The sequence below is a fragment of the Leucopleurus acutus genome (assembly GCF_964270905.1).
Source record: "Leucopleurus acutus genome assembly, chromosome: 10".
In the NCBI taxonomy this organism is placed as follows: Eukaryota; Metazoa; Chordata; class Mammalia; order Artiodactyla; family Delphinidae; genus Leucopleurus; species Leucopleurus acutus.
In genome coordinates, this window is record NC_139153.1 from 62,397,596 (window position 1) to 62,424,779 (window position 27,184).

Genomic DNA, 27,184 nt, shown 5'->3' on the forward strand with positions numbered 1-27,184 from the left:
CTCTTTGCTCAGAAGAATGTTTTGTGATCCAATCTTCATATGTGAAGGAAAGAACTAAGTCCCAAATGTCTTAATTCCACTTTTTTTTCTTTTTTTGGCAAAAAGTAGACACTTATCATGGTATATACATTACGTATTCAGTATCAGGCCTTCACTATGTATTTTGGAAAACACATTTAATTCCTTTCACTCTTTCTCTTTATTAAGTGTCAAAATGATTTATTTCTCCTCCATTTTGGTAGTCCTTGACTATTCTAAAGATTCTAGACATAGCTTATGATCATTTCACAGGTTCATGTATCAAATTGAAAGGGAAGGTCAAACATTTAATGAACTATGTTTTTCTGTATGATAAAAGTTCTTTTTGAATAATATATCATATAAGCTGGTAAAAAAGAATGTTTCCTTTAGACACTCATAAATTTCCCAAGTAACTGCATTAAGTTCGTTGCAAAGTCTACTTTAATCCACTAGAGATAAAATGCAGAGTCTGAAATTAATTTCACTGCTATGAAACAAACTCAAATGAGTTTGACGTCTAAAAGCTTTTCTTCATTGATATCTTAACACGTAAAAATAGTTTTTGAAGACATTTTGGTTGATTTCTGCTGAAACCCTGCTTTCATTATAGTTTTATTTAACTCCCCTGTGATTTTAAAGGAAAGAAGTATATGTGTGTGTGTACACATTTTTTTATTTTAAGAAGTCACATAATAACTGGAAAAGAGACTAAAAATAATTCACTCTTCCCATGGTTTTGTGAAAAGAATGTTTCTGCTTTCTTAAAATAAATGAGACCTGTAAGATCAACAGCTAACCAATCTTTTGGGGGCACGTGACAGATGATGTCTGTAAAACTCATAGGGCCTCAGGGGAAAGCCTCTCTATATAAAGAGAGGAGCTATTAAAAAGTAAGTAAGTGCTTATGTGAAGGTGAACTACAATTCGTAGTTTGAGATTCATATTTCCACTAGCTGAAAATAGGGCCCCGGTAAAAAGCATTTGTGGGACTTGTCACGCCTGAGACAGTAAGCCTCCACATTTCAGACCACATCCCATGGAAGGAGACTAATCCTTTTCCATCATCTCAGCCCCATCCTCAGTTCAATAAAAAATTTCAATATTCTGGAAAGCTTCCCCAACAAGGCCTAAACCTCTGGCCCTGCTCCTTTATGTTTCTTGGCCTTTCTTCCTCCAGGCAACCCCCCACCCCACCTTTCAGAAGTTTCTTGAGCTACAGTTCTCAACTATTTGCATTTTCCCCCCATTACACTTTGAGCCATCATACCCGTGTTTCTGACCAAATATCCCAATTTCTTTACTAATCCCCATGACTTTCTCAGATGGCAGGGCATGAGAATCCCTTCTATAAACATTTTAGAAAGAACGGAAACTCTTTAAAAAATCTCTTCCTCCTTTAAACTTTATCCTTCCCATACCCCAATCCTAGAGGAAAATGAATTTCTTCTATTGCAGTGTTACCAGGAATTTACCAGGAATTGTAACTACATTTCTTGTCTGCAGATAATACTCAACCCCCCATTCATGTTAGCACATCAGGACATGGTCCCCTGTTGCCCTCTGTGGATGTCATACCCCAATGTTTCTTCTCTGTCATCAGCTACAGAATCTTATCCTTATTCACACATGTTATTACACTTGACCCTTCTTTTGTTTTTGATACTTTTTATTTTTGTATTTATTATTTATTTTATTTTATTTTTGGCCATGTCGGGTCTTAGTTGCAGCACATGGGATCTTCACTGAGGCACGTGGGATCTTATGTTGTGGCAATGGGCTTCTCTCCAGTTGTGGAGTGCAAGTTTTTCTCTCTCTAGTTGTGGCATGCAGGTTCCACAGTGTGTGGGCTCTGTAGTTCGTGGCATGCAGGTTCTCTAGTTGAGGTGCATGAGCTCAGTAGTTGTGGTGTGTGGACATAGTTGTCCCTCAGTTGTCCCTCAGCATGTGGGATCTTAGTTCCCTGACCAGGGATTGAACCTGCATCCCCTGCGCTGTAAAGCAGATTCTTTACCACTGGACCACCAGGGAAGTCCTGTTACTTTTTAATAATGACTGTATAATTGTCAACATATAATTATATAGAACAAAGTGGTTATTTTTTAATTTACTCTTTTAAATGTTGGGATAAAGAAGAAAATGAAAAGATCTAGCAAAGAAATTGCATGATGAGCCTGGCTTGTTAAACAGAAGCCCAGAATCACCATGAAGAATCACTAAAAAAAAATCTAACTACCTTGTACTCTGAAGTTCAATACCAATATATTTTTTAATCAGTACCACATTACTGGGAGTTTTCAGTATCACTGAAATAGTTTAAAATCCCAGCTTTTCATTGTTTTCGTTTGAGATGGTAAGGCAATGTAAACCATCTTAAAATCAGGAAAATTCTGAGCAGGAATGTAAAATTTTATTTATGATACTTCAAATATCTGGCAGTAGGTCTGTGCTTTTACTATAAAACTAGAAACTATGCAAATTTTTCATCAAAGTATGACATAGTTGAAATTCATAGCAAGATTACAATTTGCTTAATTTAAGATTTCACTGAGTTAAAACGTATATGGAATTTAAGTAGACAAAATTCTATCTCCCCCACATTCCTTAAAATCTGATATAAAAATGATTTAGTCTATATGCCGGGTAGAGAATTCTGCACATTTTAAATCATCTGTTTGTAAAAAGGGTATGATTCCAGTATAATTTAGAGCCACGGAAACTATAATTTAAGAGTACCAGAATCAGATTTAATCACAGATTGAAACTAAGCAAAGAGCAAGAGAATATGTGAATGAGAAACAGCGCAGTGATTTGTTTTCTGTGAACTAGTCTACAAAGTATGCTGTAAGCGTCTTTCGAAAAGGTAATTTGTGCACAAGTTTCATCACAGGTGTTTTGGGTTAAGTGTTCAATACTGTGGGTTTATAGGAAAGAAAACAGTGGAATTTATGCTAACATCTTATAGTGATATCAACGTTTAGACTCTGATAAATCCTCAAGTGAATGTTTTTCAAATTGTGTATTCTGGAAGGAAACTAAATGCTCATATTTGGAACCACTTGTCCTTATAACATCAACATGTCTCTAAAGAGCTGTTTTGTCAGAGGCTCCTTCAATAACCCTGTTTTTAAAGAAATAAACATTTTGAAAGTCACATTTTCCAAAAAGAATGGTCTGAAATACAAAACTAGTGAGTTGGGGATGGCTCTTTGGCTTGCCAGCCTACTGTCTTGATGATTCTAAATTTGAAAATAGTTAGTTATGTCCTTAGGCAGATGTGAATACAATACCCTGACCCCCAGGCTTATATAAAGTCATAAGGATCAGAGGAGAAGATCTGGATGTCTTGAATCCATCTTCAGTTATGGCAAAATGTGTAAGTCAAAACGCCAGCCTCACATACTATCTTCTTGATACCTGTGTGAAAAGAATAGTTATTTCTTTAGATGATACCATCCTAACCCCACCTTTATTCATTCTGTAGTTAATAAAACTGAGAAATGCCCATATATTTGCTTCTCAAATTGCTTCTTTTCCCTCAGTACCTGTTGAGTAATTTCGAGATGAAAACAAGATGGCCAGGATAAGAATAGTTCTAAAAAACATTCACATGGAAAGATTTAATGGGCATTCTTTTCATAAATGCAAGAGATGATACATCTGCCCGTATCAAACTCTGGACCCCCATATTTTTTCTCATCACCCTTTTATTTTATGATTCAAGAATTCTGTGATACAGAAACCTGGGATAATTGGGCACCATGTTTCTTTGGGTCCAGCTGTCATCAGTGAAATCACTGGAATGCTGGTATATCCTTCAAAGAAACTTTTCTATCTCCTCTCCCATTTGTGTGGAGATCCCATGTGTATTTAAACTTGAATTGACTCCCAGCAATCAAGTTCTTCTCCCTCTCTTGCTCTCACCCCACCCATTTAGCAGATCACTACCCTTCCCTCTTCCTAGTATACAATGTCAGATGTGACACAAGGGAAGTGTCCTCTTATTCTAGGACCATTTCATCCCATCACTTGCCCTGCCTCTTACTTTGGGACAGTTTTTTATCCACCTTAAAACTCCCAATGCCATGAAATTGCTGCTTTGCTTGCTTTTGAACTGCTACGACTCTCTGAAGCTGATGCTGGTACAGGAACTCATCTTGGACCTACCTACATTCTGGTGCTGCCATCTTGTACCATTGTGGAGCTACTTGGAAGCCACTCTTCTGAAGTAGGAAGAATCTTTGGCCACCACTTGTATCACACCATTAACCAAACTCCAAAGTGGGGCTCCCTTGCCCTCCCAGTATTTTACAGGGACTTTGGGTAAAAATAGGTCTGTTAGATTTTCTTGAATCCCCTGGTTCTTAAGAAGTTAATCATGCAAACATTGGAGCAAGGCCAGAAGGAACACTGAGTTACAGACTCAAAATCCCTGCTTCCTTATACTCACTGGGACATTGTTCTGAATCTGTACTCTAGGGGTTCACCTGTTCCTTCTGATGAGTTCTCTCCCTTCAGGTTTTTCTATTCTCTTCCTAATATATGCCTGGTGAATTTAGCTTACCCATGTTCTAGCTATGCCTAAACTTGTCTGAATCTTAAAATGATTAAGCTTGGATTCAAGCTGGTGTCCCTTATCACCCTTTTATTTTAATGCTCTTTTTATTACCCCAGGTTATGTTTATTTCCACTGTATATTCTTTTTTATTTTTTCAGTTATACATATGTATATTTATTCTTTTTCATCCTTTTCCATTATGGTTTATCACAGGATACAGAATATCGTTCCCTGTGCTAGGCAGTAAGACCTTGCTGTTTATCCATCCTATATATAATAGTTTGCATCTGCTATCCACTGTATTTTCAATCCTTAATGTATATATGTTTCCTACCTACTTTTTTTAATAAGTCAAAAATGAAGATTAGCTTTGAAAAATAAAACCACAATAATACACACCTACATAGAGTTTTCCTAAATCAAAATGTTTTAGGTAGGTTTCTTTACTGATATATTTGCAGTATCTAAAACATCCTGTACCTTTAATAATAAAATTCAACATTGTTAAATAGATTTTACAAAATAGTCACTATTTTTAATACCTGCAATATAGTCTGGGTTTCTATTAGCACTTCTAAGAAAAATAACTGTTCAGCCCTATTCAAAAGGTTCAGTCAACATAATCAAGGGAGGTATAATGTGTCTGAAGGACAAGGTCATATAGTTAATGCTTCCACAGTGTAGCTCAAGATCAAGAGCCACTGAGTAAGTATGAACTTATGGAATCTTAATAGTCACATCATTGCTGAAGTGGAAAGGAAACCAAGAGGAAACTTAATAATATCAAAAGTTATTTTAAAGGGAGTTCACGTTGCTTTGAAGGGGACTTTGCTTCACACACAATATCTACCTTTGTAAAGCCCAAGAAACCCATATTTGTCACACACACACATCTTTACAGTTTTCAAAATATAAATCTTTAGAGCAGTCTTCTTTCTCCACAGATAAAAATGAAAATATTGAAAGTCTTTTGAATAATAACAAAAGGAATCCTCTTGCAAACCCAAGGAAACTTGGAACTCTGGGTTCAATGCTTATTTAACTGGAAAAGGGTCAGTGTGTATTGTGATGAATGGAAAACTGATTTTACTGCATTCCATTCATGGCCATCGTGTGGCAACCTATTTCAGTATTAGAAAGATCATATATTAAAAATTATTTCTGCAGTCATCCATGTATACAAGTAAAAATTTTGTTCCTGTTAAATTATCACTTCATTAAAACATCAAACTTAGAGCTCAACAAATACTTTTTATGTTGTGCTCCAAGACTGAAAAAAAAATCCAAAATTTAAAGAACAGATCACCAGTTATTCTCTTCCATCACAGTCAAGTTTCTCAGTTCTGTTTTTTTTTTTCTTTTGCTGCACTCTCTGTCACTGGAAACATCTTAAACCAATTTCAAGTGCTACACCTGAATAAACATGTTGTAAAAGTGTTTATGTATTGAGGTGGGTCAGTTCAAGGTATGGTATTTGGCTGGAACTTCTAATTTCTCTTTTTACAGCAAAAGGGCTGCCAGAAGGAGGAAGTCTGAGCTGAATTAATACATTTGTTACAGTGGAAGTAGAATGGAAACTACTCCAACCACAAATCAAACTGCCTCTTTCATTTATGCCAGTGATATAGTTTTTCTAAGAAATATAGACTCTGGCATGGAGCCACTGTAAGTTTGCATTTAAAAGAGAAACCCATACGCTTATTTGTTTAAGGTTTACTGCTCTGATTATTTGAAAGTTCTTTCTCTGCTAGGACAGAGTGAAGTGGCATTTGGGAAGCCGGTGGCCATTTTCATATTTGTAAGAAAGCAACAAGTTTTCCCAATGAGCAATTGTTGGGGACGTTGATGGATGCTGCCTGCATTGACACACACGCATTTTTTTTAACCAATATCTCCACATTTAAAGGACCTCTGTGTTCCTCCCAACAGCTGCACAGACTCACATAACACAGTCTCCTTTTCTGATGGTAGAGGGTCCCTGCACAATACAAGTATACACAAAAGTGTTTATGCTGCCAAAATAAACTGTGTTAAGAGCAAGAGTTTATTTGCTAAAATGCCATTGATTTTAGGGACCTATTTCCTTTTCTTCCAAGGTGGGTCAGGTCTTAGAATGGACTGAGGCTACCCCACAGTCTTGACTGAATAAATATTTTAAGAAAACTGGCACATCTTTCTGGGTGCAAGGCAGGGCCAATCATGCACGTATTTGAAACCACATGATATATTACTCTGAAAAGATTGGTAACTTCTGTATCTGGAGTAGAATTTTTTTTTTTTTTTGCGTGACTTTTGAGTAATTCTCACCTAAAAGTACAACTTAAGGTTAAACAGTTTGTCCTCTCTGGGTGATTTTCATTGAATTCAATATCAACTAATGGTTTTCTTTATATATGCACACACATATATACATATATATAATTTTCTGTGGTAATTATTTTAAATGAGAAGATCATAGCAAGAGTGAATTGTAAAAAGGGGGAAACAGTAATATCTAACTCCTAAGGTATTTGTGGAATCACATTAAATAATGCATGGAAAACACTTAGAAAAATGCCTAGAGTACACAGCATGGGCTCCAAACACGTTTTCTTATAATGATAATACTTATCATTTATAATGCTAAGAATTATTATTGCTATCCCAGAAGGAGAAATACTTTATCAACATCTACTCCTAGTCTCCAGGACACTTCTCACCCATTCCTGCCCAGGCCCTGGGTGCACTCCTTTTCTGATAAACAACCACTCCAAGGGCTCAAAAGGGTCTGGGACACAGGCTGGTTTAGAGACCAAGGTGAGTATCCAAGCTCACCTGGAATTTTTCTCCTTTCCTGAGCATCTCCAGGCTTGGTTTGCATCTTCTGAAATCCTTTCAGTAAACATAATTCGGGCATGTCCAAGTTCAGAAGGGGAGGGATTCCGTAATTTTCATGTTTACTTCAAAATCCTTTACATGGAGAAAGACCTGGAGCTTACAGCAAATCTCCATCCCAGCAGGGGTTCTGGAAAGATCTTTGAAGAGCTTTAAGTAGATCACAGCTTTGTAAAGATCGATGGGCACAGGCCAGAGGTGAGGGGGTGAGGCTATCAACACTAATTATCACTGGAAAGTCTCCAAAGAAGCTGGTGAAAATAGAAACACCCAGCCAGCCTTTCAGATTTTATCACATGGAGGAAAATTATAGGGCACCTAATGCAGAAGCGCCTGTAGCTAATTTTTTGAAATTACTGTTTAACGTGGACATTTCCAGGCTAATGGGAGTCAAGCCTTTCCATTTAGAACATTGCCAACTTCCAGGTCTGAGAAGGGACCATCAGTGAAGGCCTGACGGTGTTCTGTGGCCAAAGAGGGATACAAAATGGAAAACCAAACATGGATAATTGTCTGTAATGGTAAACTTTCCATGTTTATAAGAATCTTTGGCCTGCAAAGAAAACATTCTGATAGTGTTTTAAAAAGTCTCCCTTTTTGCAAGTACCCTCTGAGTTCATTCCCATCAGGTAAACTTCATCTCTTCTTCATAAACCCAGTGCTCCTTCGTTCTGTTCTAGGACACAGCATCAATGTAAAGTCGGCTGGTCTCGTGGGAAGACACGGGCCTCAGTCAAAACAACCATTCATGGTGGCCTTTTTCAAGGCTAGTGAGGTACTTCTCCGATCTGTGAGAGCAGCCAACAAAAGGAAAAATCAAAACCGCAATAAATCCGGCTCTCATCAGGATTCCTCCAGAATGTCCAGTGTTGGAGGTAAGCAAAAACCAGAGCAGCAGTTCTGCACAGAAAGTGGTGGGGTCATGTGTTGCAAATCAAGTAGCCACAATAAGTTTACCCTCTGGATATACCTTCATTTGGTCTATTAAATCATCCAATGGTATTTCTTGCATCCCCCAAATGTTTCATCAGCAAATCACTCAGTAATTCATTTTAAAATACTGTAAGTAGGACTTGCCTTCATATGTTGAAAGATGCAGTTCAAATTAAAATCAAGCTGGCAGTAATAAAATTATGGAATGCCTACATCGACAAAGGCTAACCCAAACTGCACTCCACAACTTGTGAGCTGACCTTTCCAGGGCCTCTCAAATATAGATGGGTAACCAGGTATACTCAAAATAAAAAGATTACTTTGGTACTTAAAACAGTACATGTGAATCATGAAGTTTAAATTTTTTATGATGAGAAGCAGGGAAGATTTTATGGTAACTGAAATAATATTTATATTTCCATTAATTATTTGGAGTGCTGTTATCTAGATAATTTGTTTTGAGTGTGTGTGTACACATACCTGCATATGTGAAATCAAACAAAATGTTACAAATGCACAATTGATCCCACTGTGCTTGCAATTTAATCTATTAATTGATAGAAAGGGAGATAAAAGTACAGTTGATCTGAACTCATCTGAGAAAATCTGAAGTAATTTAATAATATAATTTATACCATTAAGTACCTTGTTTAGTCCTGGTACAACAAATTTTCATAAGCTGTTCTTAGATGAAAATGATGGCTATTTTACTCCTAGAAATTGTCTTATCTATGAAAAATAAACCCATTTGAAGGGGAAACCTTGCCCTAGAACATTCCATCTTAGTATGGCATATTTGTTCATTTGTAAAATGTGTATTCTTCTATGTTGATGGCCACCATATACAGTGTACTTGTGAGGCACAGTGAATGAGCTGGTGAACAAAACAGATATGACCTCTGCATAGGGTATTTCAGAAAATTAGAATGTTCTGCTCTTCCAAAAAGACACATTTAGACAGTGTTTGCCATTATTCCTGAAAAAATCTTCATTTTTTTCCCAATTGCTAGAAACTGACAAGTCATATTGTAATTTTTTATTACTCCAATATGCGTGAGTGATAGATAAGATTATAAATGATTATAAATGAAACAAGAATATACAGAATTTTTTTTGAACCTGAGACACTCAACAAAAATACTAAGTGGAGCTCACTGGAACCCTCCTAGAGAGCAGGTACAGGAGAATCGTGTTAGAAAGAAGTCTGTTTTGTGCATCTAGCAACAGAAGCAGAGGGAAGAGTTCTATATGGAATTGCATCATACTGAATTATATGCTACGCAGAAAGCCATGTTTTAAAATAATTTTCCATCAAGTAAGTTTAACTGTCTTTTTCACTTGAAAGTAAAACGTGATATTAGTGCCTTATTACAAGGCTATTTTATAAAAATCTTCACAAGATATTTAGTTTGGCAAACATTGTAATGGCTTAATATGAAAGATGGAGAAAAATAACTTTCTAAGACCTTTTCTTCCTTGTAAATACTAGCCTGTCAAAGTTGTATATTTTTCTTTCCATGTAGAATGGTTCTGAAATGGGTTGAAATGTTTTTAATTTAATGTAGCAGACTGCATTAAGGAAAAGATTTGTTAAATCTTGAATAGACTAGTAAATAATTTTTGAGGAAATTACAAAGGAAAAAGGATAAGTTGCCTACGTATTATTAGAGCTCATAATGACTCTGGCAGAGGCGTTCCAGCAACTGAAATCATCCGAATCCTTCTCCCTATTGGTGAACTCTATTTATCTTCCCTTCCTGACCACAAGTAACAAATGTGCTTCTATAACTAGAGATGAATAAAACACATGGCACAGAAATCACGTAACTTTTCATCAGTTTCCTAACACCATTTAGAGTACAAAATTATTCTAATATAGACCAATATTTTCTTTTTAAAAGGTGTGTCATTGGCACCCATTTCTGTGAAATATGCAGTAGATGGTTTTGGAACATGTTCATATTTTGATAATAAGAAGAAAGAAAGTAGCTGGTTTGTGTGTATGAGACTTAACCTTTCAATAGTTAGTAATCAAGCAGACGGGAAAAAGTCTCATAGGATTTGGCCCGAAAGACAGGGGGTTAATATAAACATAAAATTTGATACTTAGGAGACTTGAAATGCCAGTGAAATTTTAAAATTATCCAAATATAAATAGTAAATGCTGTAATACTACTAGGCTTTTACAATAAAATACTGTGTGAAGACTCCATAACTAAGAACGGGGCCAGGAGGAAGAAGGGAGAGCGTCGTATTAGAAGTTTGCTTGGTTGCATTTTTTTTTTTTTTTTGCAAAGCATATCCTCAAATGTTAAAAGTCTCCAACAGTGCAGGAGAACCCAGGTCATTCTGGCTGCCTTTACCTCATTTCTTTCTTCTTTCTTCTTTGTGGAGAGCCTAGAACAGGGTCTAACACAAAATAGCAACTTCACAAACACACGTTCAAGACCTTAACGTGTTGCCTGTATGGGAAAAACTAAGTTCCTTTTTCAGGTGCCTATGCACAGAACCACTGCTCCCAGATTTTCTCCAGAAATCCTCCCTCTTTGGTCTTCTCCAGGTTTTTGGCAAGAAAGTTGAGCAGACACTTTGTGAAAGATGTTGCTTGTTTCACGATGAGCCAGCACAGTTGATTTTCATTTGAACTTGGGTTTGGGGGTAAGAAAATGTAGGCAATAGCTAAATGTTAAGGGAGCCACCCTTTAAGATGGAAAGGCACCAAGTTGATAAGATTTTAAAGAACCTACCAAAAGCAAGATGCTGTTTTGAGCATTATATCAGTGCCGAAAAAAAAAAGAACATTAAGAGTTTACAGGGCACATGGCAAGTCCTGATTCACTGCAGAACTGCTTGAAGAGGTGCTTATTGCAAGCTTGGTACTAGGGGATCTTTGAAGGTGAATCCAATCATTGGTGCCCTGCCTGGAACCATGGTGATTTCTTAAGAAGTCTTTCAAAGAGGCATTAAAATGGGGACACTCTGGGGCTTCGCTGGCGGTCCAGTGGTTAAGACTCCGCGCTTCCACTGCAGGGGCAAGGGTTCGATCCCTGGTTGGGGAACTAGGATCCCTCATGCTGCATGCATGGTGCAGCCAATAAATAAATAAATAAATAAATAAATAAATAAATAAATAAAATGGGGACACTCTGCAACTCCCAACTCTTTGACAGGCACTATCTCTTGCCTAATGGATACAGTGTAAAATCATGCCTCTTGGACAAAAATATTAAAACCAGAAGGAAAAATTAATTGGGATTATTTGTTTAGACTGTTTTATATTATATAATTAATATACATTTTCATTATTTAAAAATAATCAAATCTTCAATAAAGTTAAAATTCTCCTCTGATCACCTACACCTAATTCTTTTGAGATAGGTTATACTGATACACAGATATCAACATGATACATGTACTTCCAAATCTTTTCCTCTGTATATACATCACTTTTGGAGAATATATTTTGTTATGTGTTATATGTGTGTGTGCATATATATATATATATATATATATATATATATATATGCACACACACATATATATTATTTTTCAGATTCTTTTCCACTGTAGGTTATTATAAGATATTGAATATAGTTCCCTGTGCTATACAGTATGTCCTTATTGCTTATCTATTTTATATATAGTAGTGTGTATATTTTAATCTCAAACTCCTAATTTATCTATCTTCCTCCCATCCTCTCTGGTAACCATAAGTTTGTTTTCTATGTCTGTGAGTCTATTTTTGTTTTGTACATAAGTTGTATCATTTTTATTAGATTCCACATATAAGTGATATCACATAATATTTGTCTTTCTCTATCTGACTTACTTCATTTAGTATGATAATCTGAAGGTCCATCCATATTGCTGCAAATGGAATTATTTCCTTTCTTATGGCTGAATAATATTCCATTGTATATATTTACCACATCTTTTTTATCCATTCATCTGTCAATGGACATTTAGGTTGCTTCCATGTCTTGGCTATTGTAAACCGTGCTGCTATGAACATAGGGGTGCATGTATCTTTTCAAATTATAGTTTTCTCCTGATATATGCTGAGGAGTGGGATTGCAGGGTCATATGGTAGTTCTATTTTTAGATTTTCAAGGAACCTCCATACTGTTCTCCATAGTGGCTGCACCAATTTACATTCTCACCAACAGTGCAGGAGGGTTCCTATTTTTACATACTTTTTAAGAGCAGTTTTAGGTTCACAAGAAGATTGAGAGGAAGGTACAGAGATTTCCCATGTACTCGCTGCCTCCACACATGCATACCTCCCCCATTATCAACATCACTCACCAGGATGGTGCGTTTCTTTCCAAAGATGAACCTACACTGACACATCGCAATCACCCAACGTCTATAGTTTACCTTAGGGTTCACTCTTGTTGTCATATAGTTGGTCTTATGTGTTTTTAAACAACATATTTCAGCCATCTTTCAAAATGGTGACTTCATTTTTTTTTAACTGCTACAATATATTCAGTAATGCTTGTATCAGAGTTTATTTAATCACGTCACTCTTAAAAAGAAATTTTGGTTGTTTTTAAATTGGAGCTTTCAAAATCAATGCTGCAGTGAAAATCCTGCAAAGCTGCATGTGTGAGAATGGTTTTAATCTACATGGTTTTTCCAGTAATTAACACTAAAAGCTGGTATCTGTGCCTGAATATGTAAAATTTTGAAAATCCATTCTCAGACGACAATTGTTTTGGTTCCTAGATCTAGTCTGATAGATGTTTTTCATCTATCTATCCATCTGTACATTTATCTATCTATCATTCTGTCATTTAACCCTGTCTACTACTTCCTAGTTGTGTAATCTCGGAGACATGTCACGTCTCTCTGTGTCTGTTTCTTCATCTGTGAAGTGGGAATGCTAATACCTGCCTCATAAGGTAAAATTACATGAATTGTGAGGATTAAGTTAGTTATTTAATGTGTGTAAAGAATGGAGAACAGCGGTACGTACTCATTCAGGTTTAGGCATTATCATTATTATTTGTCAAATTAAGGTTTGGTTTTTCAGAACTGGTACCTAAAAAGTTTAGACTTTTACATCAGAGAAGACTAGAAATCCTCTTTCTCTAATCAGTACCTATACCCCTGGTCACTTATTGTCAAATTTCTATCTAGAGAGAATTCTAGAGACATAATTTATCCGGGCATGGTTCATTGTAAAATATTTATTCAGTGTTAAATAAGCACCCACAATGTGACAAGCACAGTATTAACTATATGCTCATGAAAGATGGGTAGCATAAGAATTTTGCTTCTTAAAAAGCGCTCCCACAGACAATGGGAAAGACATGCCCACTAGTACTAATCAGGAGATAATTCCACTAGAGTAGGTACAAGGTAGTGTGGGAGAAGTAAGGATAGTGTGTGACTCATATGAGAAAGAATAGACATTTTCCAGAAATGGAGGGGTGGGTGAAGCTATTTCAGACTTATGTGCACAGTTATAGAACCACATACCATTGTCCAATTGTCGGGTGTGCAGGTTCTTGTGCGAGAGCAGTGTGATGTCAGATAGAAAGTCATGCAGGGACCAAGTCATAAAGTGTAGGTGTGTGATGGTCAGGAACTATGATGCTTCTGTGCAGGCAGTTGGAAAAAAAGGAGTCTCACAATCAGAAACACATTTTAAAAAGTTCAATTTGGCATCAAAATGATGGATGGGATGCCAAGGGGTAAAACTGAACGTGAAAATATGATTAAAAGTCTAGTCCCATACCCCAAACAGTGAAGATTATAGATTGGAGAGAGAGGAAGTAGAAACCAAAATATGTGGAATGGAGCCGGCAGCACTCCAGAAATGGGCGTGTCAAGAGTAAGTGAAAGGTGTAGGAAAAAGACGCAGCTATGAACCCCAGTGGTTAGATGAAGCACAGGACTTGACACTGCCATGGAAACCAGAGTAAGAGAGAAACGTCAAGGATGGAGCCCCCAGTGGGAACATCAGCACTTTAGTATAGACAAAGGAGAAAAAGGAATTCCATAAACTAGGCAAAAGACTTAAGGTCAGAGAGGAAGGAGGAGACAGGGATGAAGGGTTATCCTAGGACCAACTTCCCAAAGAGGATGTCCGGGTAGCGTGAGGTGACCAAGAGTGCAAAGTGCTTCTGGTAGGTTAACTAGGCTAGAGGTGGGTTGGTTAAAGGGGGTTGAGGATGGATTTAATGCAGGGTAGGAGGGTAAAAGAAAGAAAATCGAGAAACGCACTCAATTTTCTGTCTTGGGCCACTAGATGACTGGTGATCCTGTTAACCAAGTAGAAGGAATGTAAGGAGTATGAGGTCAGAAACAAAAATAGTGAGTCAGCGGCCTCTGGGAAACTTTCACACATAGATGTCTGGTAGGCATTGGGAGACTCACGTTTGTGGATGGGTTTTTATGTCAACAAGCTCTAAGGTGAGAATGTTTTTTGCATCATCCACAGAGGCTTTGCTAAGCAGAGTTAAGCAAACACACCAGACAGTTATTATGTTGTGGTGCCTGTTCTGTGTCACACATTCATACATAGACAAACACAATTATCCCTACATAAATAAATAACAGTAATTCCTACTGGGTCATACGTAAATTTGGGCGAGTCATTCACTGGATGTGGGAGATGGAGATTAAGTGAGAGTAGCAGTGGCATTTGAAATCCCTCATCTTTGGGGGGGATTGCTATTTGTTTGGGGTTTATCTACCCCCAAGGCCATATCAAAATTTACATTATTGAACAGTCTACGGTAACACCATTCCTGCTATTTTACCTCTGATACCTTCATTCATTTGTCATTTTCATTTTCTATGAATTAATGAACATCCTGAAGCTGTGGGTGCTGACGTCCGTCCGTTATCTCCCTCTAGGAATTAAGTAAGAGAATGTTGACATCTCCTCCTTTGCTTTGAAACACAGTATCTCATCATATTTGGCTTAAGCTGTTGATGTATTTCAGTGTTAAATTCTATTTTGGATTTTTTTCTTCTCTTTTACAGATTCACCTACATTTTATTCCTTAAAGACACTAATGCTAGATTTTAAAGAAAAAAGAAACCCATACTGGTATATGGAGTTTTTTGGACTTATTTCTTTTGTGCCCTTCATAGCTAGGTTAGCATGTGTTTCTTTATTAGGTTGTTTCTTCAGGGACTACTGGACAGACCATTGAAGCCCTAACCCTATGTAGATCACAGGATATTTTTTGGGTTTTTGGGGTTTTTTGTTGTTGTTGTTTTGTTTTCTGCAGTACGCGGGCCTCTCACTGTTGTGGCCTCTCCCGTTGCGGAGCACAGGCTCCGAACGCGCAGGCTCAGCGGTCATGGCTCACGGGCCCAGCAGCTCTGCAGCATGTGGGATCTTTCTGGACCGGGGCACAAACCCACGTCCCCTGCATCGGCAGGCGGACTCTCAACCACTGCGCCACCAGGAAAGCCCTCAGGATATTTTTAAATCATGCATTTAATTTTTTTTCTATGACAAAATAATCAAAAATTAAGAAAAATCAAACTAAAACAAAGATTAAATTTGCATTATTGGGGGATGATGGGGAACTGGATGAAGGCAATCAAAAAGTACAAGCTCCCATTTATAAGATAAATAAGTTCTAGGGATGTAATGTACAGCATGATGAATATGATTAACACTGCTGTACGTTATATACGAAAGTTGTTAGGCGAGTAAATCCTAAGCGTTCTCATCACAAGGAAAACAATTTTCTATTTCTTTGATTTTGGATCTGTGTGAGATGATGACTGCTCACTAAACTTACTGTGATCGTCACTTCATGATGTATGTGAGTCAAACCATTATGCTGTACACCTTAAAGTTGTACGGTGCTATATGTCAATTACATCTCAATAAAACTGGAAGAAAAAAATATAGCTTATAAAGATATAAATAAATTTGCATTGTTTCCAGAAATTGATCATAAACAAATTGGCATAAAGTATTTAACAATATTTTCAATATTTTGGAACTGGTTTCCCAATATTATTACCATTAAGAGGGAAATACGTGTCTGCGATACCTGCCTTGTGGTTGAGGAATGCTAGCACGCTTTTCTAGTGTTGGCTGTGGCTCCAGAACGTTTAGTAGTTTCTGGTGCGACTCTTCATTTCTACGCAGGTTTGTCAACAGCAGCATCATGTCCATCTCATTTTCATATTTGAAGGGCTGCCAATCACTATTTTCTAAAGATATAAATTTAATTTCTTTGCCTTTCCTCCCACAGTTTATTCTGCCAACCATTTAGTAAACCTAACTGCAGACTTTGCTGGTTTGGGTACAACATTTACTCAGTATCCATTCATTTTTATTTCTGACAGACTAAGCATATGGTCCTAATGCTCTATGAAATCAGACTCTTGGAACGAGATTCTGTTATAAATTTATTGCTCGTTACCTTTATGTGATGTTACATTATATACATCACTGAGCCTGCATGAAAAGCTGCATAGATGAAACAGATCTATTTTGACTTTTGAGTTTGACTTTCTTTCTTTTTTTATAAACATGGAATTCAAATAACCTTAGACATAGTTTATGGCTTTTCAGATATACTTGAACGTGTTATTGGCTATAAGGTCTTTATTCACATTCCATGCCTTTCATTAAGACAAGGATAAATGAATAAATATTCCCATGACTGTCTGATGCAGGGTTTGGCAAAGTAAGGCCTAAGAGTCAAATCCAGCCATCGCCTGTTTTTGTACCGCCCAATTGCTAACAATGGTTTTTACATTTTTAGATGTGTGAAAAATACTCGAAATAGAATAATACTTTGTTTCACTCAGAAATTACATGAAATTGAAATTTTAGGCTCCATAAGCAAAATTTTATTGCAATATAGCCATATCCATCCATTCACATACTATCTACGGCTGCTTTCATGCTACTGGGGCAGAGTTGAGTCACTGAGAGGGGGAAACTTGTAGCCTGAAATATATACTATCTGTCCTTTTTGAGTAAACGTTTGCTGGTCCCTGGTCTAATGCATAGCTGACTTTATTTTTTAAAAATTCTAAATATCAAGAAGTTTATGCATGGCTTCCCTGGTGGCACAGTGGTTGAGAATCTGCCTGCTAATGCAGGGGACACGGGTTCGAGCCCTGGTCTGGGAAGATCCCACATGCCACGGAGCAACTAGGCCTGTGAGCCACAACTACTGAGCCTGCGCATCTGGAGCCTGTGCTCCGCAACAAGAGAGGCTGCGATAGTGAGAGGCCCGCGCACCGCAATGAAGAGTGGCCCCCGCTTGCCACAACTAGAGAAAGCCCTCGCACAGAAATGAAGACCCAACACAGCCAAAAATAAATTTAAAAAAAATAAGAAGTTTATGCAGTCAAACTAATATTAGAATTAGTTATTCCTTTTCCCTAAAAATGATGCAGGGTTCAAACTTATCCATTTCATGGTATTATACTTATTATTACAGTACCCTTGTTTATTGCCTGGACAAACTTAACTCCATTTGCTATTTCAATTAGGAGAAAAGTTTACCCAAAGAAGAAGAATGCTAAGTTTCAAATAAATTCCCTTTTCTCCATTTTCTGTCATTATCTATATATTTAATTTGTTTTAATGAAGGTAATTACACACAGGAATAACTCTGATCTAGAAGTAAAAGAGTCTCTGTGTTCAAATTTAATCATCATCTTGTTTTCTAGACTCACATTAAATAAATAATTAGTTGAAGTCACTGTGAAAGGCAGACGACAGGGCCCGTTAAGACAGGCCCCTTGGATCTTTGATGTGCCTACATTTTCTTAGAGGTTGAGGATAATTAAACTGGAAGGTGACACCTTAAGACAGGCTGCTCTTCACAGTGAACTGCTACATTGATTTACCAGAGACAACTGTCAGAGTGAAAGTGGCATTTATTCCTAGATGAAAACATTAGCTGTCTTCTTTGAAAATAAATTATTTTGTGGCTCCCATCACCCTAAATTTTTTCCTCTTTCATTTATTTGTGTTAGAAATAATTAAAATGGGTTAGCTTTTTGAATATTATTTATATAAATTATGAATAAACCCCAGAGACAATAATATAGAGAGATTTTTTGTGTTTCTGCAGTGTTTTACTTTATCCCAGATGTGATTGGGGATTCTCTATTCTTAATTCCTTTAATCAGTTATCAAAGGTTATGGGTTTTTCAGATTATATTCCAAAATAAGTCCTGGAAATCATGTATTTTCTTTGCTACAAGTCATTTCTGGAATATTCTGAGGAATTCATTCTTTGATTCCTCAAATATTTATTGAGTACTTACTGTGTGCCAGGCACTGTTCCTGAGATTTGGGGTATATCAGAGCACCAAATGGGACCAGACAAGATTTTTACCCTTGGGGAGCTGACATTCTAGAGGGAAGAAACAGGCAAGAACCAAAGTACATGATAAATAAGTAAATGGCGTAGCATATTAAGAGATGATCAGCAAAATGGATAAAAAAAAATCAGAGCAAGGCGGGAGAGAAATATCGGAGTGGGAGTTGGGATCTGAAATAGGGTAGTCAGTGAAGGCCTTGTTGACAAGATGATGCTTAAGCAAAGAACTGAAGAAGCTTTGAGACTTAGATAAGTAGATATCCAGGGGAAGAGCATTGCAGGGAAGGGGGGTGGGATGAGAGTGAAGACCCCAAGGTGGGAGAAAGCGGACCTGTGCGCAAAACAACAAGGAGACGTCATGGCCTGATATGGGAACCGCGGTGGGACATTCTGCTGGAGCGTGGCATAATTGAGCTGACTCTTGGCTGCTTTGATATGGGGGTGGGTTGGGGCAGGGCAGAGCAGGAAGAATAGCAGTGAGGATGTGGCAGTAATTCAGGAGAGAGATGGTGCTGGTTTGGACCAGAACCCATCATGGAGGTGGTGAGGGTGGGTGAATTTTGGATGTATTTGGAGGTGAAATGTGTAAGGATTTCCTGACAGATTGGATGTGGAGGTGAGAAATAAAATGAGTACGTTTTGACTCCAGTTTTTGTGTTTGTTTCTTTTGCCTGGGAAGTTGCTATCTGTCCTCTATAGGTGGAACTAGTTTGGGGGTGAGGGGGGAGGCAATCAGAAGCTCCACTTTGGGTATCCTGAGTTTGAGATATTTATTAAGATAAAATTAACTCTGTAGCATCCCAGTTGGTCCTCTCCCAGTGTCTGTCTCATGGAAGAATAAAAGAAGTGTTGTTTGAATATTTAATATACATGAATATAGTAAGCACCACTGTAGTTTGAGTGAATTAATGAAAGCATTCATTGAGTGCCAGGTGTCAGGCTGTTCACCATCACAACACATAGGATACAACCTGATCCTTGTTAGAACTTCTCAAGGTACATGGTGTTGTCTGCATTTTACAGAAGAAAACATTCAAGGCTAGTGACTTGCTTGAAGTTCACGTGGCTAGTAAGTGGCTTTCACTTTGAGATTCAAACTCATGTTTCACGACTTCAAATACAGCCTCCTTTTGATTTTATCAGTGAACTCACAAAAGAAATACTAGTATACCTGATAGAATGCCGTTTGTTGAAAATCTGATTTTTATCTTCAGACTATAACACAAGTGAACAAAAACAAGCCTGTAAGAAGCATGAACTCTACGTGAGCTTCCGGGATCTGGGATGGCAGGTAAGAATGGTCAGCCAACATGGCTGCTTCTTTTTTGCTTTATTATCAATCCTGAATTACTCAGAATCTTTGTCAGGAATTTTTCCTATACAGTAACCAATTATTTTCGACGTGACTATTCAGTATATAGATTATCCACATCATTTTTATTTCTCCATTATCCTTTCACCATTGAAACATAACAGAGTTTATGGTTAAAAAAAAACAATTACGCTGAAGAAGAAATGCACACTTAGAGAGTGAAAAAAAAACCCCTGTTGTTTAAATATCCCCAAGTTTTCATTTTAATACCATTTTTCAGATTAACTCAAGCAATTTCCATTTGCCTCCTAAGGTCCCAAACTATTGGTATAAGAAATAGAATCCTTGACTATGTCTCTGTTATAAGGTAGATCTACAGAAAAAAATTTTTTTCTTGTACTTAAAAATCTTATTGCTTTCTTTTACATCTGCTTCACAAACAGGGTGGGAAGGAGGATTTAACCAAAATAATTTTTAATGGCTCTGTGCTGAAATAGTTTAAATTGGATTGCTTAGATTACATTATTCCATTACATTGGATCCTCAGAATATGAGCTATTATACTGAGAAATAATATTAACAAGTAAGCATTTTTAAATTTACATGAATTGTTCAATAATTTTACATTGGTGACAAGTTTTACGTCTCTGGAAAAAAAATCAGGGCCACCATTATAAGTGCCAACTTTTTAGCTTCCTAAAATTTTTCACGTACAGTGCTCAGGAATTTTCTCCAATTCATTTCTTTTAAAGAGACTATAAAGTTAACACATGAATGGAAAGAAAAATAGGACAAGGCACAAATCTTACAGCTTTAGGAGTTTGTCAAGCTTCTAAAGCAGGAATGAGTTAGTAAGAAGTAATGAGAATGATCTCAATTAAGTTTATTCTTCTTTTCCTTTCTGGTTCACTTGAACTTTCCAGAGTTCATCATTTCCTGTTTAAACAATATTTAGAATGCTATTTCATGATTAAGTCTTTATTCATGAATACATGGGTTAATACAGGCTATGAATATCTTACATAGTGACCTCTTGGGAGAAATTACAGAGGACAATTTCTTGTGAAAATATTTATACTTTTGTTGTAAACTTTAACTTAACCATAAATTAAGGGCTTGGGGGAGGCTGTCCTATTACAGTAATTGTTGGACCAAGAAGAGAAACCAATCCAGATTATATTATATTATATTATATTAATTATATTTGAGTATTCTTTAAGAATTGATTTTCTGTGTTTTTATTTTGGTGATATTATTTCTTCTTCTCTTCTTGTGCATTTTAGGACTGGATTATAGCACCAGAAGGATATGCTGCATTTTATTGTGATGGAGAATGTTCTTTTCCACTCAATGCCCATATGAATGCCACCAACCATGCCATAGTTCAGACTCTGGTATGCTTTCTTTTTGCAGGATGGAAAGTGGTTTATTATGCAAACTTCCTATAAAGTTATTTCAAAGGAAAGCATCCATTTATAGTTAGAACTGCATTTTCTTCTCTTCTCAAACTCCTAAAGTAACAATTGTGCCAAAGTAACAATTGTCGATATAGTCAGGAAATTTAGGCTGGCCTAAAGAATAATTCTGATTCCAGAATGGGGAAGGATTCAGGGAGGAAAATTGGAGTAATCACATAAAGTGGTCATTGTGTACTGATTTTTTCATTAGACAATATGACTAACCACACAGGCGCTGTTTCTAACCTAACAATTCATTAGCAGTCATTGCAAAAGCATTGAATGACAGTTGTACTGAATTTCATCTGAGGGTTTTTTCTCTCATCATTTAAGAATGTTCTATAACGTACTTTGGTATTATGGAAGCTCTTCAATGTATTATAGAGTATAAGTAGAAGATTGGTTTCTATTTTTTGATACTTTTTTTTCTTTATAATCTTTAAGGTGGAAATTAGCCTTCCTTTTGTCCCTTCCACACTTAGGAATATAACAGTGACTTAATCTCTAATAATCTAGGCTTATTTTTGTGAAAAAGATAATGAAATGTTTATTTCATCATCTCTAAATGGTCATACTGTATCTAATGAGCTCATGAAAACCCTTGAGAGTCTGATGTGCCTGCCTTACTGTGTGTGACTTGATATGTGGGGTGAGGGGAGGTCAGCCTCTGGAAGACTAGGGAGAGGCTTCTAGAAGATGCATAGCCTACATGATGTGATCCTACATTAAAGTTTGTGTTCATAGGAGCATTTCAACTAAAAGTTATTAGGACAGAAGGAAGGGAACACATTATTTTAGAATCAAGACAATGATGGGATGGGAGTAGAGTCACTTGGTGGATGGTAGTAGGAGAGCAGGAGCTATTAGAAGAACATCTGTCTTTGTGGGTGAGGCTTGTTTATGACCAACAGAGATAGTAACTATTAGAATTTGTGAGGAGTTAACTCTTCAGAAGATTACCTTTTTTCACACTTAATTTACAATTTAAAGCTGATGGAAATAACATCCCAGTTTCCTTATGAATAAAGAACTGTATGTATACATTGACAGATTAAATCATTTGACTTGATGCTTTGCTGGCATCTTTCTGACCTCAGAGGTACTGCAAGATAGCTAGACACCAAAGATACATATCTATGGCAAGTAAAGCATAGATATTGTCAAAACCTTGGATTAGAGAGGAAATAGAGAGATAAAACAAATATATATTTTTAAAGGTAGTCATTTATAAATATTCTTTTTTTGCCCAAGTTTGAAGATATGCATTTATTTCAGAATACAATCACATAAAATTATCAGGTTGCTTTTTAATAATGAATGGAAAACATTTGCTCATGTTTATCCTTCCCCAACACCGATTTTTCCACCCTAGATTTCTTTGATATATCATACCCAGAAAACCCATATGTCTAGGGAGAAACTCTTATTTCCTTCTTGATAACAACATTTATATTGATTTAAAGAAAACCTTAGTTTGCTATGGCTCTTATTTCACTGTCTAAAGTGAAGAACCAGAGTCTAAATTCCAACCAGCAGGCTCGCTCATGCTTGCTTTGATGTTGCCAGTGCCATAGAAATATTCTTCTTTTTATTGATTCTTGACCAATAAGGTTGCCATATGCAAAATATAGAGTAAATTCCTGGGGCTATTTTAAATTCTCATATTCCTTCATCTTTGCTATCTATAAATATAAGCACTTCTTGATATAGAATATCATTACTGGAGCAGGTATGTGGTACAAGGAAGGGTATATTGTATTCAAATTTCCTCCAGGAAAAGAATGTCTGTGGAGTCCAGCCTTCTATTCTTCTGTATGAGAATTCACATTCTGAAACGTGAGTCATCTGAAAACAATCGCAGAGAGAGGAGCGCTGCTGTCTCACACCTGAAAGGAAGAGGCCTGGTCACTGTCTTTCTGTCTAGTCACGACAGAACAGCCACTATTAGCCTATAGAGAAATGCCACTTAATTTCCCAGCAGTTAAGCTCTTTGTACTGTCAATGACTTAGAGAGCTTCCTGTGTTTCCTTAGATATGCATCCAAGTTCCCTCAGGCTATACAATGCTTAAGTATGGAAAAAACTCTTTGTCAAATACCCCCCATCTCTCTCTTTTTTCTTTTTTAAAAAATATATAATTATATACTGTCAGCTTTTAGGACTGTAGTCTAGAAGGCAGCGTCTAAAAACAAACATTTTTTAAAACACTGACACAGACTTGGAACAGGACCCTGGTCTGGATCACTGTCCTGGGATGTGGAGCATAAAGTCATCCCAGAACTTTAAGGGATGTGGGAAGTTTGGTGGGTTCCCCCCCACCCCGCCCCGGCATTGTACACTCTCTGTGTTTGTCCTATGAAGGACATGAAACAAGAAGACAGACGTGTTTGTTGTTAAAGGAGAGCAGGTTTGTGACAACTGTTTGAGAAATGATCGAAGAACAATCCCATTTTTTCAGAGTGATGGCTTGGTGAGGCGGTCCTTGAAGCAGGGGGTTATCCATCACTGGTGTGAGAGTTGAGGACGTTAAAGCCGAGGAGGGCTGCAGGCTGCATCTGAAATTGGGAGAAACCATCCAGCTTGCAGTTTTGTGAGGTCTTAGGAAATTTCACATCCGTGTCCGATCACCTCATTTTTCCTGCTGTGTCTGTCCATAGGCAGGGCTCCTATATCATTTCAGTCAGGAGGTTGTGCAGCCAAGATTCTAAGAGCTGTATTTTCTCTTTGTAGATCCCTAAGGACTCTGCAGTGGGACTTCCCATCAACTCCTCTGGAGGAAGGGCCGGGGGCAGCAGGGGTGGGTGGGAAATGGGGTACAGTGTTCTGGCTCCTTCCTTGATTATTGAACATCAGAGGCAAACCTGCCAGTCTGATCAAAGTGAGAACAAACCCTTTACTTAAGCATTTCATTGTCCATGTACAGCTGCCTTTTCAGGCTTTGGTGGGGAAGATGGATATTTAATTTTTAAAATATCTAGGCTCCTTGCCTCTGCTTTAGCTTAGCCTGCTTTTTGGCACTTTTCTAGGGGAGAAAGCAAGTCAAAGGATGTTACACTCTGGCCAATCTGATAAGAACTTATGGGGAGAATAGTTGAAATCATTGTTTTAAGTATTGGATTTTACCTGGAGTTTATTTTGCTGTGATTTGTATGCTTCCTTTATCATGGAAAATGAAGAGTTGGCACAGCTTTTAATTTTATTGTCAAACAAAGTTATTGATTTATTGTTTAGTTATCCTTTCAAAAATAATTCTTAGATCCACATCTTTCTACAGTGCAGTGGTATGGCTTCATTGATTTTGCATTTAGAACTTCTGTATTTCTCATGAAGTAAATAGAAGTGGTCATTTTAACCAAAAGCAACCCAGTGCTAGTTGCCATGTTCTTTCCTCCAGGAAAATTTCCACTGAATATTCCATAGAGAGAGTTTTCCTTCCTTGGTAGAATATTTTTTAAAGCGCCAACATGTAATTAGAACTGGTGGGTCGAGTCTAGGTGTTAATACTTAAGAATACACCCTTCACTACCAGCCCTACCCCACCCTGCCATGGAACATAAACAGAAGAAAGAGAGGTAGCTTAAGGGGGTGCTGATAGTCAGTGATAAAACAAGAATATTACTTTCAAGCTGCAGACAAAATGTCTATCTTAATTCTTAAAGAACAAAATGTTTTTCCCCCCCAGGTTCATCTGATGTTTCCTGACCACGTACCAAAGCCTTGCTGCGCGCCAACCAAATTAAACGCCATCTCTGTGTTGTACTTTGATGACAGCTCCAATGTCATTTTGAAAAAATACAGAAATATGGTAGTGCGTTCGTGTGGCTGCCACTAATATTAGATAATAATGGTAATAAGAAAAAGATCTGTGTTAAGGTTTATGACTACAATAAAATGTATCTTTTCAGATAAAAGGGGATTTCATAAAATTAGTCTGGCTCATTTCATCTCTCTAACCTATGTACAATATCATGTATATAGTCACTTTTATTTATTTAAAGGTATATATTCTCCTTTGTGGATGCCTTTTCAATAAAATGTATTTTATAGGTCACTGCAGTATGCAATAGATCACACAGTCTAACTTTCAATAGGATATGCTGAGTCCAATTCCATTTCAACATTTTTAAAAGTATTACACTTTTTACATAATTTTCTGAAATTAGGCAGAACTCCTTTGACTGTTAAGTATTGTTGAAGGAAACTGAATGCATTTGGTTAGGCTGTGCCAATGAAAACTCTGATAGGATATTTATTTAGAAATAAAACTTAACAAAATAACCACCCCAAACAAAAATTCTTGGAGGAACACAATTTTTCTTTGAGAGTTTCTGCTTCGTTAGATAAAGTGAAATGTTGAACTGGATTTGAATAAATAAATGGGAGGCAGAACACAGAAGCTGAAAGGTTGCACATAATTGTCATAACTATTTGTTTGAACAGAATTGGTGTAACTGTAGGAAAGCGTTCCTTCTTGGCTCATGGGTTGTAAATTTTTCAAAGAGCTCAAAGCTTCAGGAATTCTGTGGAGACAGACTTGAGCCTGTGTCTATAACTTTCCAAGTTAACACTAAAAAAGCATAGTACAACCTTCTTACCTCAAATAAATCATGTCTGCCTATTATCTAGAACACTACTGCTGCAGACATTTTTTCAGATTTAAAAACAGTCCAAAATAAAGAAACATTTACATGTGCTCCCCTACCCTCCCCACAGACAAGAGTCACTGCATGCATAAAATATACCCGAGCAAAGAGGCCTACAGAGCCATTTTCTGTAGCTCTATTTTATAACTGAGTGTGCTGATTGATGGGATGCAAGGAATTTTATTTAGGGTAAAAGCACTGAAACTCAACTGGAGGAAATTACCCCAAATCCCAGAATGGCTTTGACAGAATTGCCATTTTGAAAGAACAGCTGAAATCCATTTTGCATATCTTGGAGAATGAGCTCATTGAAAACCTTATTTTCGAGGGGGATTTTGTAAACCTTCCTCCAAGCACAAATAATTCCAAATGGGAAGGTTCTGTTGTGTGTATGTGCATGTGTGTTCTTCCCTCGGAAATTAATTTATTTTCTCTCCCTTTTCTCTCTCTGCCTTTTAAGGCTTGTCTTTAACCCACTGACTTTTGGAAGAATGACATTTAGTGGAAAACTTGCTATTTATGTGGGCTCCACGGCTAGGATTATTTACAGTCCATCTAAAATATTCATAAAGCACCATTTATTAATCACCCTTTTGGACTTTTTAAGTAAAATTTGTATCAGAAATAGCTTTAAAATGTTATGGATTTGTTCGTGATTCAGGAATACTGCAATGTAGTTTTAAAATACAGTTTATCTTAAAGTAAATTTGATAATAACTCTATTTGGGGTACATTAAGTAATATATTTTTGAATTAATGGTATACCATTATAAGAATAAGAAACGAAAGTCTATTATATTATTCTTTAAATATGTTGTTTAAATATATTTCTATGTTTTAAAATACATTAAACTTGTGATGCTAGTTTTTATTGTGCTTCTTGATTTGGCTGTTTTTATTAAGAGGGATACGAAATGTCATAAATTGAGACTATAAGCATATCAGATGTAAAATGTTTGTGGATTACATGTTTTTAATTGCCAAAACTAGTTTTTGTGCTGTTGATAAATAACTCACTATTAAATGAGCAAAGCAACCATCCATGAATTAAATATTTTCTTGATC

At 36.8% G+C, this 27,184-nt stretch overlaps 1 protein-coding gene across 2 annotated transcripts in view; it reads left to right on the forward strand.

Moving 5' to 3' along the window:
• BMP5 (bone morphogenetic protein 5) overlaps positions 1 to 25,398 on the forward strand; it is a gene marked incomplete at its 5' end in the record, with an annotated part of 117,328 nt that extends 91,930 nt beyond the window's left edge. The window contains 4 exons of one of the 2 annotated variants that reach the window (XM_082848838.1): positions 8,131 to 8,325; positions 19,923 to 19,999; positions 21,304 to 21,414; positions 25,159 to 25,398. In XM_082848838.1, the coding sequence (XP_082704964.1) occupies positions 8,131 to 8,325; positions 19,923 to 19,999; positions 21,304 to 21,414; positions 25,159 to 25,308 (533 nt within the window). In that variant the 3' untranslated portion in view covers positions 25,309 to 25,398. The remainder of the gene's footprint in view (positions 1 to 8,130; positions 8,326 to 19,922; positions 20,000 to 21,303; positions 21,415 to 25,158) is intronic. The other variant, XM_082848839.1, reaches the window with a different exon arrangement.
• Between the last annotated feature and the right edge of the window lie 1,786 nt (positions 25,399 to 27,184).